Raw genomic sequence first — 14,848 nt, forward strand, 5'->3', positions numbered from 1 at the left:
GATAATATTCAATATATTGTATAAAAATAATAGAAAGAAGCATAATCATTTTAGTTAATGAAACATTCTTTAAAATATATACATATTTATTTATGACTTCTACCATTAATATATTTCGTAATGTATATAAGAATTTTTTAAGTAAAGTACAAAGACAAATAAGTTATAAGCACCCTTTTATAAAACTTGTGTTCAACTAAATTGTTATAAGTTTACGAAGATAAATATTTCCTGCCATACAACTGTGCCTTTTTCTCAAATCCTACAGACTTGATAGGAGTATTAAACTTGTAAAATGGATTCATAGAATACTGAAACAGAACAGTATATCGATATAAAAATTTTTTCCAATAAAACTTGTATAATATACGTGTGATAATTAAATGAGACTGAATAAATCCTCTCTAAATATTATAAAGGTGATAATTACCTTTATATAAGTTTCATACATTTCGTTGAAGAAATTCTTAATTCCATCCTCATTTTTGCTATCGTGCACCATGACAAATCGAATGTGAGTCGCTGTCACGAAAGCGCTGACGAACCATTGATTAAACTTATCTACTATTTTAAGATGCATGTTCGTCGTTTTCCACGTATGCTCGTCCACAAGATCGAGCGCCGCATGAGCGATGAATTGATTTAAATGCGAATGATCCTCTTTCTGAAGAAAACAATACGAATGACCCCGAAAATCAAGTTGAGGGCATAATCATTTTGAAGCAAAATCTAACCTTCAAACACTAACCTTCGCGTCTTCTCTCTTCCCAGCATTATTGAATTCTATTTCGAATAATGGATTGTCAGCATGGCCGACGATCGCGAAATAATAATTGGCAGTCATCCCGCGAGCGACAGCGGATCAGGTGTTATTCATTCAACACGGATCGACTCTCCGTCAATCAAAAAAAACAACATACCATATACACATCGCATCATCACATGTCGTTGCTTTTGACAGGACCTGTACCCGCGAGTCGCACACGTGAGCAAGTTCTCTGTCATCGGCCACCAGAGCGTGTAATTAGCCTGATCTGTGGAAAATAACAGAGTTGGCGAGAAAAAACATTGATAACACTCGCATCCGCGCGGTGAAAGGAGAGGAATACGATACTGACGAGTGTGTAATCTTTCTCGGTGCTGTAATGAAGAGATTGCGCGTCGCGTCGCGTTGCGTCGCGTCGCGCGATACGACACGCACACACGCATCGTTTTGGACGTCGTATCGCCATCACCACCTCCGACGCTTCCTCCCCCAAATGAGTGATACGGGACGTTATCGGCCGCATATTAACAGTAAGTCGTGAGTTGAAATGGAAACTTCGGCCTCGATAAACGGATCTTTAAGAATCGGTGCGTATGCATACGTCATACAAAGTACATACACACATGCACGCATGTACACGCTCGCTGCGAGAGACGCGCATCGCCAAATGCACCCCGGAGTACCTCTTGTGTGTTTGTTCATATGCATTGCTCGTGTAAGGAATGTTCGCGGGATGATGTTATCGTTGAAGGCTTCCCAGAATTCCGCGAAGAGATACGGTCGGCTAACAATTGACGGAGCATATCCTGTACGAATGCACACACATGTTGATTTTTATTAATCTATAATTAATCTTCGAACCAATGACGTTTTAAGCGCATTCGGCACGTTTGATAGAGTAAACAGGATCGAATGATTTTATAATAAGAAAGACATGTGTGCATGCCGGATGCATCTAAATTATATGTTAAGTTTTCCGATTAATTGCGCGCGATTTCTCATACGATAGCGAAATAAATGACATGCAACCTGGCATTATCGGTGGTGAATAAGCTCATGAATAAAATTGTTCAATATGCATAATGCAGTTGAATGCGGATTTGTAGTTAGACAAACACAAGTTACATTTTATGTTATAACTGAAAACATTTATTTTAAAGCTTTACAGAAATGAAAGCTTATAGAGTTATCTAATTATCAATTATAAATATGCATAATATTAATTATAAATATGCAAAAGTGTAATGTCCTATAAATACATATAATAGCTTACTATTATTCAACATAATAATGGACATACAAAATAGTAAATAGTATAGAATAATGGCATATATATATTACATACAAAATCATATCAAATAAAATAATTTAGTAACATTGTACATATATATTGACTTTATTAAAAAGGTAAAAAATATGTAAAAATATAAAATTTATATTTTGATGATAAAAATTACATTAAACAGAAAGAAACAATACATAATGAACTTTATTCCTCGATAGTCACCAGTTTTTTTATCTCACTGAATTCTTATCTATATTTCTTATCATTATGTAAGTTATTTTTTAAAATTATATAATTATAATTTTAAATAATATAGATAAGAATTCAGTGAGATAAAAAAACTGGTGACTATCGAGGAATAAAGTTCATTATGTATTGTTTCTTTCTGTTTAATGTAATTTTTATCATCAAAATATAAATTTTTAATATTTTTTATATTTTTACATATTTTTTACCTTATTAATAAAGTCAATATATATACAATGTTATTATAAATTATTTTATTTGATATGATTTTGTATGTAATATATATATATATATATATATATATATATATATGCCATTATTCTATATACTATTCTATATACTATTTACTATTTTGTATTATGTTCCATTATTATGTTGCATAATAGTAAGCTATTATATGTTTTTCTAGGACATTATATTTTTGCATATTTTCTTTGTTATATACAAGCACTTAAACAAGCAGTTAACACCAATCTCTCTGTTATAAATTGCTTGCCCACTGAAGATAATATTTCATATATCTCAGCAGTATGCAAACAGTACAGACAGTGCAACAGTAGAGAGCTAAAGAGCTAAAATAACAATGTGATGTTAAAAATTATTTACTGTGACTTGCCTATATACATTAGAGAAATATGTAAAATCAATTTTATTATTATCGTACAAAGTAATATTATTTTCAAGTGGCTTTTGCTTTTTACAAATTTGTTATCAGATATAAATTATTTATCTGCTTCTTTGTGTTTTCAGTATTATTTTTATTTCAGATCTCTGAATCAAAGAGTTTGCAGAATATCATATAATAAAAAAACTTATTGATATTACCTATCTTTCTTGACTAAAGATAGAAGGAATGTGTGTTACAAAGATCATTAATTTTTTTGGTGGATAAGCTTAATGATCTTAAAACATGGACTTGAAGAGTGTATTATCTTATCAGAACATTCCACTTATCAAGTATGTATATGAATATCGTGAAATATTGAATAAATTTATTTTGCAAATTTCACCTGGGAAAGCTATTGATATTGAAATCATCAATTGATACAATATTAATTTGTTATAAAAGTATGTAGATGAAGTAATAAATTATAATATAAAAAAGAAATTAAAGAGAATTAATAATACATTAATAACATAATTTGCACAATGCACTATTAATATATAGATATAATAGTATAATTTTTCATCTTTTCATGATTTTATTATACAGGGTGTAAATTAAAACTATTACTGAATATTATTACTGAATACAAACTTCTAGGATATGTAGAGGATTCAAAGTAGACTAACTTTTAATAAGGAACTCATATTTGGAAACCGTTGCGAGCTGCAAACTGGAACAAATAAAGTTATTATGAGCCATCTGTTTTGACATTGTTAAACATTTTTGTAATGCAAATAAAGTTATTATTATAATTATTCCTAATACTATGTTTAGTAAACTTTATTTGCATTACAAAAATGTTTAACAATGTCAAAACAGATAGCTACAATACTATCCTAGAAGTTTGCAACAGATATTCATTTACACTCTGTATGTAGTAAAATATTGATATTAATAGATAAAGATAAAATATAAATATTGTATTTCAAGTATTTCTTCAATATTTATTGTATTCCATATGAATAATTAAATGCAAGATTCTATCAAATTAATCACATACTAATTATATGCTTGTAATGTTTTAGGAAGCAAATAAAATATCAGTAACGTCATGCATTTTTACAAATAAAAATGGGTACTGAAGACATTAAAATTCTAGATATTGAAGAGATTAATATTGAAATATTTATAACTTTATTGAGTTAAATTGCACTTTATATTATATATCATGGTGCAACAACGGCTTCCCAGTTTTGATGGTAGGTGTCTACTTAATTATTTCATTAAATAAATCTAATTAAATAAATGTCAATAGTCAAGTTGTTCTCTTCTCCTATAAGACATCCAATTTTATTAAAAGTCAAAATGGAAATTATGCCTTGTATTTTTTATTTACATTAATTTTTTATTTACATGTTGCAAAATTAATCCAAATTAAGAGATATTAAAATCTTGTTTATTAATTATTTATAATGTAAAATATAAACACTGATGATTATAACAAATACTGTACATAATAAATGCTATATGCTTGAATTACAAGTGTGATAATTTCAGCAAATTTCTTAAGACAAAGACTTTTAATTTACATAGATAGATTTATTCACACATTTTTCTTGTTTAAATAATAATAAAAAGAATTTTTTTACAATATGACAATGTACATGTGTGTAAACATTTCATGAAATTATTAAAAGTAAATAAATGAGAGTTCTCTACAAATTTATTATATATCTTTCATATTTATACAATCCTAAAACTCAAATTTTAGAATATTAAAGTATGAAAAATATTTAGAGATTATGGATAAATTAACAATGGATAAATCTATCTATGTTAATTTGTAATTTGTAGATACGGATCTGAAAATATAATTTTATAATTTACAACCAATTTTATATACAGGTGGTCGAAGTGGGCGGCGTTTTATACTGACACTCGCTGCTGGAATGGCTTTTGGCTTTCTATCGGCATGTCTGCTTATTACATCTACTAGAGATGTACCACACATTTTCAGGTGGATGCCGGGTAATTCTGGTCTTTCTAGAGATCCTCATCATTATTCAGAACTGGAGTCAGAGGTTAGTGTATGTGTATACAGAACATTTTATTTTATATTTTAAATAAAACTTTTAAGAAACTGTTATGAGTCCTTTCAAATAAAATCATTTAATAAAAGATTGATTTGTTGCACAACACATTTTTAATAATTTAAACAATAAAAATTTGGATATCGAAATATCAAATATATAAATAGAGATTTTGTAAATCTCTTTATTTTTATAGATGTCTAAATTTTTATAAATATCACAATTTATGAAAATTGGAAAAATCTGTCAAATATAATTATGCTAATTTTTAAAGAATGGCTGAATCGAAAAACTAAATGAGGAAAAATGTTTAAAAATTTTTCTTAACTGTAGAAACATCTACGTAAACAGATATCATAATTTATCATATGATCATCCAGTATATGGAAGGACTTTTATATATTAAATTCTTGATTATCTCTGATGATTCAATAGATTGGTCCTGAAACAGAAGTGAAATTTCATGGTGAAGATGAAGATTTTCATAAAGGAGAAGATAGGATAGCTCAAGATATGGCAAAAAAAGTGCGTGTTCTTTGTTGGATTATGACTGGCCCAAAGAATCATCAGAGTAAGGCTCGTCACGTGAAAGCGACATGGGGCAAACGCTGTAACATACTATTATTCATGAGTTCGGCAGAAGGTACAACATTTTAAAAAGTTATAGAAGAAAAGTGTTGTGATATGAACAAAAAGCTTACAACAATATATGTCGTTTATTTTCAGATGCTAGCTTACCTACTGTAGTTCTCCCAGTAAAAGAAGGTAGAGATAATCTGTGGGCGAAAACCAAAGAAGCGTTTAAATACGCTTACGAAAAGTACAAAGACAAAGTAGATTGGTTCATGAAAGCTGATGATGATACGTAAGTATTTGTGTGTGTGTGTGTGTGTGTGTGTGTATATATATATATAATATGTTGTGTGTTTATTTTTAATATATAATTAAAAATGTACACTAACAATTCTTTATTAGCCTTTTTAATATTAATAATCAAAATGGATATAAAATATATATTTAAAATATTTGAAGAACAAGATGAATTAGGAAAAAGACAGAAAATGATATACAGGTTTCAGAGATATTAAGTCTTTAAAATCATATATTAGTCTATAAAATTATATTATATCACTAACAACCTGTTTTTTTTATAATTTTCATTGAAATTATATATTTGTCTTGGGAAATTATATATTATATATTTATATATTTGAAATTACATATTTGTATTGGGATTATTTTATAATTATTTTATATTAATGAACTGAAAAAATAGAAAAAAGGAACAAACAAAAATAATGTCCAGAGAAAGAGAGAGAGCTATGCATCTAAATACTTACATGCGCATGTTATATTTTAATTCACACAATTATGAGATAAAATTAAAAAGATTATATTACTATTTATTGTGATATATATATATATATGTAATTACAAATGAATTTTTCAATCTGTTTGCAGGTATGTAATAGTGGAAAATCTGCGATATATGTTATCATCTTACAATCCAAACTCGTCACTATATTTTGGCTGCAGATTTAAGCCTTTTGTAAAGCAAGGCTATATGAGCGGTGGAGCAGGATACGTACTTAGTAAGGAAGGTTTACGTAAATTCGTGGAAGTGGGTTTACCCGATAAAACCAAGTGCCGGTCGGATAATGGTGGCGCGGAGGACGTAGAGATGGGGAAATGTCTTGAAAAGGTCGGTGTACGAGCGATGGACACTAGAGATCCTCATGGACGGGGTAGATTCTTTCCATTCGTGCCAGAGCATCACTTGATACCCAATCATGTGGACAAAAACTTTTGGTATTGGAAGTATATCTATTACGATACCAAGGATGGTTTAAACTGCTGTTCGGATAGCGCAGTTTCATTTCATTATGTATCACCAAACATGATGTACGTTCTCGAATATCTGATTTATCACCTGAGACCGTACGGTATCAATCACGGTCTAGAAAAACCATCTGCGGATCGACCGTCAACGTTGACCGAATACTAGTCCATAGAGATGTAAATAGAAAAAAAAACGTTTTTTATAAAATGCGGTTTTTTTGTGAAAAAAAACATGCCTTTTCAAAATTTTATTTTTTTAAATATTTAACATTTTTACCTTTTGATAATTGCAAGTTGATTTGTTATTATTTTTGATTTGTTTAATGATAGCAGGAAGAAGATGATAGATTCAAACTAGCCATTTTAAATATATTTTAAATGTAAATTGTATTTTAATTGACTATATACTTATGTAATAATTACTATTATTAAATAGGTAAATTCTTAAAAACATCAAAATTGAACTTGAATGAATTATCTTTATTATAGATAAAAACAATTTGTAATTTTTAAAACTGTACATTAGTCACTAATTTAATATTGTAATAGAAATTAAAGTTCTTATATTTTTATCGAAAATAATTTTAATGAATTATTGAGATTTTTGCGTGTAAAAGATATGACTAAATACATAGTTTGTATAACTTTCAGTTAAAATGTATAATAAAAATTATCTACTAAAAATCACCCAATCGAAAATTATCCGAATCGTATCATCACGATGGGATTTGTGACAGAAGTATCATTAATTCATAGTTAATTTAAAAAAAAATACAAGAACTATAATTTTATTAATAAATTAAAGAATTGGGCTCTATATGTATTAAACAACACGATAAGAAACTAGTAAATAAGAGCCACTGCGGATGGTAGTGCGTAAAATTTTTCTTAAATTATTCGCAAAAATTATAGAAGGGGTTTATAGAATTCTCAAAAATGAGAATCTATATCTTGGTAAATACACCAAATAAAATATATATATATGCCTTGTGCACGTTTAAATTTTTGCGAATAATTTAAGAAAAATTTTACGCACTACCATCCGCGGTGAGCGGTGGCTCTTATTTGCTAGTTTCTTATCGTATAATTTTATTATATTAACAAAAGATTTATGAAGAAAAATACTACATTAAAATAATGAAAAAACTAGAAAACAAATTTTCAATGAAAAAAAAACATGTTTTTTTTCCAACGCTCTCTATTAAAAAAACCCCGATTTTTTTACATCTCTATTAATCCATACACTAAATAGATCGTAAATAGATAATAAGATTATTTTATACACGATACTAGTCATACGAGTCAACGATACGAGTGTAATATGTTCTCAGACGAAAAGTGTGATATATCGTACTTCTTAGATAAATGAACTCCTTATATACGTATCTATGTTAGTCGAAGAATATTATAGAGCCATAGATATAACGCAAAATAAAAGGAGAAGGAAATACTGCAAGCACAATAGATATGCTCCTTTAAAGGAATATCAGTTTAGTTGGTTCTTATGTCACTTTTTAAATTATAAGATATTAAATATGATAATGATTTTTATGACCATAAATGCATCTAATCTTAAACAAAGTTAGCTTTTACACGAAAGAGAACAAGTTTGTTTTATTACTAATATGTATATATCATTGAAGATGCCTACTTTATTTTCTGTTCTCTTGAGTTAAAATATATATATGAGAGCAAGAATATAAGTACACAGAATTCGGAAAACCTAGTGATACAAATAATTCCACATGGTACGTGAAAAATCCCCAATTAGTTCGACTCCTAGTATAATCATGTGTGCTAAATGTTTTTTTTTCTTTTTATTTATAGAAATGAAAAATATTCTTCATTTTATTTCTACTGTGCTTGCAATGTACGTAATTTTTTCGGGCACTGCAAATTCAAAAAATCATGTAATTATATATATACACATAAAACTGTATTTCGTAATATTAATATAATAATGGTAATAATAATTTTAATAATAATAATAATAATAATCCCAATAATGACGTACTACCCAGTAATAAATACTATAGATACAGAGTGAGTGTGGGTGTGTGAGTAAATTAATGAATTAATTAGGGAGTAGGGGTTCTATGTACAAGTCATATTTGTACTATGCGACTGACGCAATTGGCCACCGTGGCTCCACTCAGACGCGCCCCACATTTCTCTCTCTCTCTCTCTCTCTTTCTCTCGCTCTCTTCATGTCTTTTCTTTTTTTTCATTCAAAGTTAAATTGGAGAAAAAAAAAACAATCATGCATAATTGGCTCGTTCTTTCTTCACTCTCGCTTGCTTTCTCTCTCGCTCTTTCTCTCTCTCTCTCTCGCTCTCTCTCTTTCTCTCTCTCTTTCATTCTCGCGTAATTTTCCCCTTTCATTCTCAATTACCTAATCTCGGCGATGTCTCACTTCATAAATTATTTAAAAACAATATTTTACACTATAATGTATGTATAATATATAGAGGTCACCTAATCTGAATAAAATTTGTCAAACAGCATCGAAAAATTGCGCTAACGGGTCCAGGAAACATGATAACAGCGACCCAGTACCGCGCGAGCATAATATAATATTATAATCATCATACTTATCTCACATCGGGGGCTTATACGAGGCATCGTTTATAAAAAAGAAGTTCACCTTTCTTTTCCTTTTTTTTATATCATCTATATAAAATTAAAAAACAACGTAATATCATTTATATTACTTCATCGTCATTAATAATAAAAGCTTTGTACAAAATTTAATTTACAATTAAAAACTTTTGGTTACGTAATTTTTCTAGAGATTCTGATTTGTAATTCAACTATCTATCGATTGAGAGGCAATCGAAAAATCACTTTCTTATTATGCACTCTCTTTTTCAACTTTTCTCTCTCTCCCTCTCTTTCATACTTTTCTCTTGTTCTCTCTTTCTCTCTTTCATTCCCATTCTCTCTTTTCGTTCTATCTTTCTTCCTTTCTCACGATATCTCTCATCACTTGCATTCTTATTTTTTTGTTGTTGTAATACATTCGTTTCTATCATTCAAGTTTCACATTTGCTTTTATTGGCAATAGTCGTACTGAATGCGCATTTCTCTTATGAAATACGAGATACGATCGTAAACACAAAGTACAATCTATTTCGCCTGTTATATAATAGAAAAATGGTAAAGAGAGTCGCGCGAGCGCGCGTTATATTTCGTTCTCATCGGGTTTTGAAGTTTTCAACCGTTGCATTCATCGTGTTACCTTGTGTGTTATGTGTGTGTCGTGTTAATTATATTCCGAGTAAAAAAGATTCTCGGTTCTCTTTACATATGATCGAGAAGGATCGTACTCTGTACCTAGACACAATCTCTTTCTCTCTAAATACCTAACTAACGTAGTATAGGTAAAAGGGCATAGGAAATCAGTTGCTCTCGTAAAGCCCCGAGTGACGGTATAATAAGGAGTGCGTGAGAGAGGTGCACATACTGCACTACAACGGGAGAGGGTGTGGGTCAGACGAGAGCTGCCGTCGCATGGTAGAGATGCATGAGCGCCTGCACATGCACTGGTAAGCAGGACAATCGGTCCTTGGTGTTCGCATCCAAAGCGAGCCACGACAGTGCGTTATATCCTTCCAACACGTACCTGTCAATCGTGATAATTTATTTTTAATAACAATTCGGCGCAAGCTCTTCTAACAAATATTCGAAAAACAGAAATTGTGAAAAAAAATTATATATATATATATATATATATATATATATATATATATATATATATATAATATATAATTACGAATACAAACCTAAGCACGTCGGTGGTATATTGCGAGTCCAACGGATGAGCAGTGGGTGCGCTTTGTTGCTGAAGTAAATCATCGCTGTTCTGTTGTATCGCAGGACTGTGCAGATGTAACGCGTTTTTCAGAAATACCGGACAAACGTTTTCAAGATGAGGACAAGCTGCCCAAAACCATGGTGGCATTCGTCCGGTTGGCGCAGTCGATACTAAATAGCCAAGAGCGAGAGGCTGCTGTAGAAGAGTGCCAACTTCTTCCGTTTGCTCAGCTATCGCTATCTACAGATGATCAAAGTATGCATATAATTTTACATCAATATAGCAATAACAGACTTAATCGAAGAGAAAGAAATCATTAACAAGTTATTGATTTTCTAAATAAATTATTGATTCTTTTCTGCATATTTTTCATCTGAATATTAAAGAAATTATGAATATTAACATAAAAATTAATATTTTAATATATTAAAACAATTAATATTTTAATATATTAAAACAATTCAACTATTTAAAACATAAGATAAACATTGTTAATTATATGAATTTAAAATACAAAGATTAATAATAAACTCTAAGGCAGATTTTGTAACTAATTTATATTAGATTTATCTCTATTATTGTTGTCTAGACACTACAAGAGATTTAAAATTTGAACAATGTAAGATTTGAAAACATTTTGAACATTATTTTTTTTCTGAAAATATATCACTATATAAATGTTTTATGAAAGAACTGAAAATCAAAAACAGAAAAATTATTAAGAAATTTATAATAAATATTTCATTGTTCAATTCACACACATTACCCCAAAAATTTTAAAGTTTGATATTACGAGAAATGCTTAGACAATAGAAACATTCATTCTTAGACAATAAACATTCTTATCTTTTTTTTTAACACTATAAGCGATTTGCATTATAAAGACTTTCTTTTAAACTTACTCTTGGTGTATTACTGCAAGGAAAGGGACTACCGGGGCCATCGTGATTGCCTAATCCCGATCCACCGCCATCTCCTCCGTGCGGTGATCCTTCGGGACGATGCGGACTTCCGTTAGGGCTTTGTCCACCGCCTGCACCCGGTTCAGGCCAAACATTGAATATATCGTTAAAATCTCCCATTCCTTCCATACCCTCTGGCATATCGTCGTTTAGAGCGGAGAACAATTCATCGTCTCCTAATTCGGGTACATTATGTTGCTCTTGAAATGCTGTCTGCGATGACTAAAACAATAAAAAATGTTTAGTCTGACTCTCTCTCTCTCTATATATATATAATATGAAATAAATAAAGATAAATAAAGATAAATAAAAAAAATATATATGTATATATGTATGAATTTCATTATTCATTACAAATTTATTTTCTTTCAATTATTTTTCAATAAATTCTGTATTAATCAATTTTTCTCTTAATTAGTAAAAACAATCGTGAAATTTTCCAATTTTGCATCTTTTTTTGTAAAATTTTAAATAATAATTATAATTCTATCTAAAGTTTAAATGAAAAATTAATTAATAAATAAATTTATAACAATTTAATCTTTTAAAACATAATTTTCAAAGTCATCCATTTTTAATCGTTTTGATATTTTTATTTCAAAAATATCAATTTATTGGCCATAAATTTTGCAATTAAAAAAGTTTTCTTAACGAGAATATTTTATAAGAAACTGCATGGACATATGTAAATGAATTTCTTTACCTGGGTGGTAGCGGATGTAGGGAAAACAAGTATATGAGTACATGTGACATCCTGTGGTGTGGATAATTGGCAGTTTACAGATGCCTGACTGAATCGTTCATCGGGAGTGAATTGATCAGCCATCAATCTGAGAGTGGAGTCCGGTTCGAGCGATACCAAGCATGCGCTGAGTACGCAAGGTGCTGCTGAAGGATATAAGAGACTACATTGTCCACATATCTCTTTTAGATGTTTCGAAGCTTTCAAGAGTGCTTTTCTGGAAAGTAGCCAACTCCATCCTTTTAATTCACCATGTCCAATGCGTCCTACTCGACCTACGACCAATCTCCATGGTTGCACCTGAGATAAGAAAAATATAATTAATATAAGAAAGCAGTATTTATAATAATGAAAAAACAAATTTTTTTTAACAAATGTATATATACATATGTATGTATATATTACCTATAAATTTGGAATAAAGAATAAAAAGAGATAAATAGTTATTTGGATATTATTAGTTTTAATTATATTGTCATTTTTTTACTTACGCCCTGGGACATTATGCTTAATATAAAGTCCATGAGTTTTTGAAGGCCGATGCGCCTAGCTGAAGCTCGCTTTCTTCTCTTCCTATTGGGTATGTCAATATTAATGGTAGCGGTTTCAAAAATTTCACCCCTGTCGTCGGTCGCGGCTGCCAATAGCCAAGATTGATCCTCGCTCAAACAATAGCTGAGATAAAGCACGGCGCACTCCTCGGGCCTCGCCATGCCAAATGATTCGGGAGCTTCACTCTTCGCCCGCAGCGGTGCCAACACGAAGGCCGGTGCGTAGAGTCGGTAAGGTGCCTTGTTCCGTTCCTGATGTATAGTTGCAAGAGTATTACTAAATGACTGAAAACGATTTATATATCGTGGATCTTTAAAATTCACGCTAATATTATTATCGCGGCGAACAAACCGGATACAGATTATCCTCAATCATGTCGTGACGAGCGATCGAGCAATAAGACTTACGTCTTTACTCTTGAGGAAGAGATCTGCAGCGGCGGCAGTACCGAAACCGGTGAGACTTTTTACTGTAGAATTATGGTTCAACAATCGACGCCCTTGTAGGAAGACATTCAATGCCAAAGCTCGCATTTCATCTTGAATCTTTCGCCTCTCTCGAGCTCGTCCCAATTCCATTATGCTTTCCAAGGATATTATCTAAAAAATACAAATTAATCTCACACAGTCGCATAAATAAATTTGCGATACATAATATTATATTTTAAAAAAGAGCTTAGCTCAAAAAATCATAAATTTTGTTTATACTTTTAGAAAGGATTTAATTTCTTTAAATAATTATAGTATATTAAGTTAGAATAATGTTAGTATAATGTTAGTATAATGTAATATAGTACAATATAATGTAATACAATAATTAAATTATTAGATAAATTATCGAAATATTCAAATAAGAATTTCAATTTTTACATTTTTAAAATGTTACATAAAAAATTTTTTAAATATAATAATTTATTCAGAATCTTAACTTTGTTTTCTAAATACATTTTAAAATCTCACGGCCATAATGATTCAATCATTGATTCCTTATCATTAAGATTCTGCATTTGACTATCAGTTATTACCTGGACATGAATATTTGATCTCATATTCTCAGGCATGCTATTGATTGCGGATGAATAAGCTCTGAGTAGAGCTAAAATGGCGAGCCTTCGTCGATCGGGATCTTCAGTGCCGCCTAAGGAGAATGGTTCAACAAAATAGACAACGATAGCCGGAGGCTCGATCTCCTCCTCGTCCGGGCCTGTAGTCGTAGTAATTGGTGTAGTGCTGTTTGTGGTTTGCGAAGTTGGTGTTGTATTACCGGTTGTAGTAGCGGTCTGATTTGTTGCTGTGCTTGTCGAGGAGGGAGTCTCACTTCGTGGATTTTCTCCTTCTGTAAGAAACAACGAAAAATCTTGTTGGATTAATCTGATGCATAATATTGCTCACTTTTCTTTCAATTTAAAATATAATTAAACGATGAAACATACCGACAGACTCAGGTTTGGTCGTTGTTAATACGTCGGGTGTAGCTGGCATAGTATCGGGAACGGGAATAGTAGATTGCTGTTGCTGTTTGTTGGACGATTGTAAATCAGCGGGGTCTAACAAACTACGGTCTTGTATAACCTGCGTCAAATAGGGGGCTAATCGATGATTACACACTTGAGCATACAGCCTTAATAATTCGCCTAGATGATTCTCTCCCAAAAATTTGAACCATTCATCCATTGGTTGCTTTGCGAGTTTCTGCGCGGTTGATTTGCCGACCCGTAAAATTCCGTCGCGTAGCTGTTTCGAAATTGGCGTGTGTCTTCCTAATCGGCAAATCTACGGTAAATTAAAAAATCTTAATACTCCGCCTATTATAGGCGAGATTAAGCGAAATATTAAAATGAAAATATCATTTAAAAAGCAGACAAAAATGAATATAACTTTGATATTTATCAAAAGTGGTTAGCTACATATTGCCCAATATTAAAATATACAAGATAACTAATTCT

The 14,848-nt window shown here is 30.6% G+C and overlaps 3 protein-coding genes across 8 annotated transcripts in view; 1 reads left to right on the forward strand and 2 right to left on the reverse strand.

The window, feature by feature from the left end:
• Positions 1 to 159: 159 nt before the first annotated feature.
• LOC105258170 (probable trafficking protein particle complex subunit 2) lies at positions 160 to 1,305 on the reverse strand. The gene is made up of 4 exons (XM_011269274.3): positions 1,119 to 1,305; positions 749 to 1,034; positions 431 to 664; positions 160 to 311 (listed from the first exon to the last, which is right to left on the reverse strand). Exons 2-4 carry the CDS (start codon positions 842 to 844, stop codon positions 213 to 215), a joined length of 429 nt encoding a protein of 142 aa, XP_011267576.1. The 5' UTR covers positions 845 to 1,034; positions 1,119 to 1,305; the 3' UTR covers positions 160 to 212.
• Positions 1,074 to 7,201, forward strand: LOC105258145 (glycoprotein-N-acetylgalactosamine 3-beta-galactosyltransferase 1). 4 transcript variants are annotated; one of them, XM_011269256.3, is made up of 7 exons: positions 1,074 to 1,353; positions 3,048 to 3,254; positions 3,990 to 4,163; positions 4,810 to 4,985; positions 5,430 to 5,637; positions 5,721 to 5,859; positions 6,456 to 7,201. In XM_011269256.3, exons 3-7 carry the CDS (start codon positions 4,133 to 4,135, stop codon positions 6,997 to 6,999), a joined length of 1,098 nt encoding a protein of 365 aa, XP_011267558.1. In that variant the 5' UTR covers positions 1,074 to 1,353; positions 3,048 to 3,254; positions 3,990 to 4,132; the 3' UTR covers positions 7,000 to 7,201. The 4 variants fall into 4 exon arrangements, with proteins under 4 accessions (XP_011267558.1, XP_011267542.1, XP_011267567.1 ...); XM_011269240.3 differs by having other exon boundaries at positions 3,065 to 3,254; XM_011269265.3 differs by having other exon boundaries at positions 1,074 to 1,296; positions 3,065 to 3,254.
• Positions 7,202 to 8,789: 1,588 nt separating this feature from the next.
• Positions 8,790 to 14,848, reverse strand: part of LOC105258127 (mediator of RNA polymerase II transcription subunit 13-like) — a 30,153-nt gene continuing 24,094 nt past the window's right edge. For 2 of the 3 annotated variants that reach the window (XM_025412251.1, XM_011269214.2), the window contains 8 exons: positions 14,336 to 14,675; positions 13,928 to 14,238; positions 13,311 to 13,502; positions 12,843 to 13,187; positions 12,313 to 12,651; positions 11,550 to 11,831; positions 10,616 to 10,887; positions 8,790 to 10,455 (listed from right to left, as the gene is read on the reverse strand). In XM_025412251.1, coding sequence (XP_025268036.1) covers positions 10,323 to 10,455; positions 10,616 to 10,887; positions 11,550 to 11,831; positions 12,313 to 12,651; positions 12,843 to 13,187; positions 13,311 to 13,502; positions 13,928 to 14,238; positions 14,336 to 14,675 — 2,214 coding nt within the window. In that variant the 3' untranslated portion in view covers positions 8,790 to 10,322. The remainder of the gene's footprint in view (positions 10,456 to 10,615; positions 10,888 to 11,549; positions 11,832 to 12,312; positions 12,652 to 12,842; positions 13,188 to 13,310; positions 13,503 to 13,927; positions 14,239 to 14,335; positions 14,676 to 14,848) is intronic. The other variant, XM_025412250.1, reaches the window with a different exon arrangement.

This window comes from Camponotus floridanus, unplaced genomic scaffold (genome assembly GCF_003227725.1).
Source record: "Camponotus floridanus strain SB8 unplaced genomic scaffold, Cflo_v7.5 scaffold5, whole genome shotgun sequence".
NCBI classification, from domain to species: domain Eukaryota; kingdom Metazoa; phylum Arthropoda; class Insecta; order Hymenoptera; family Formicidae; genus Camponotus; species Camponotus floridanus.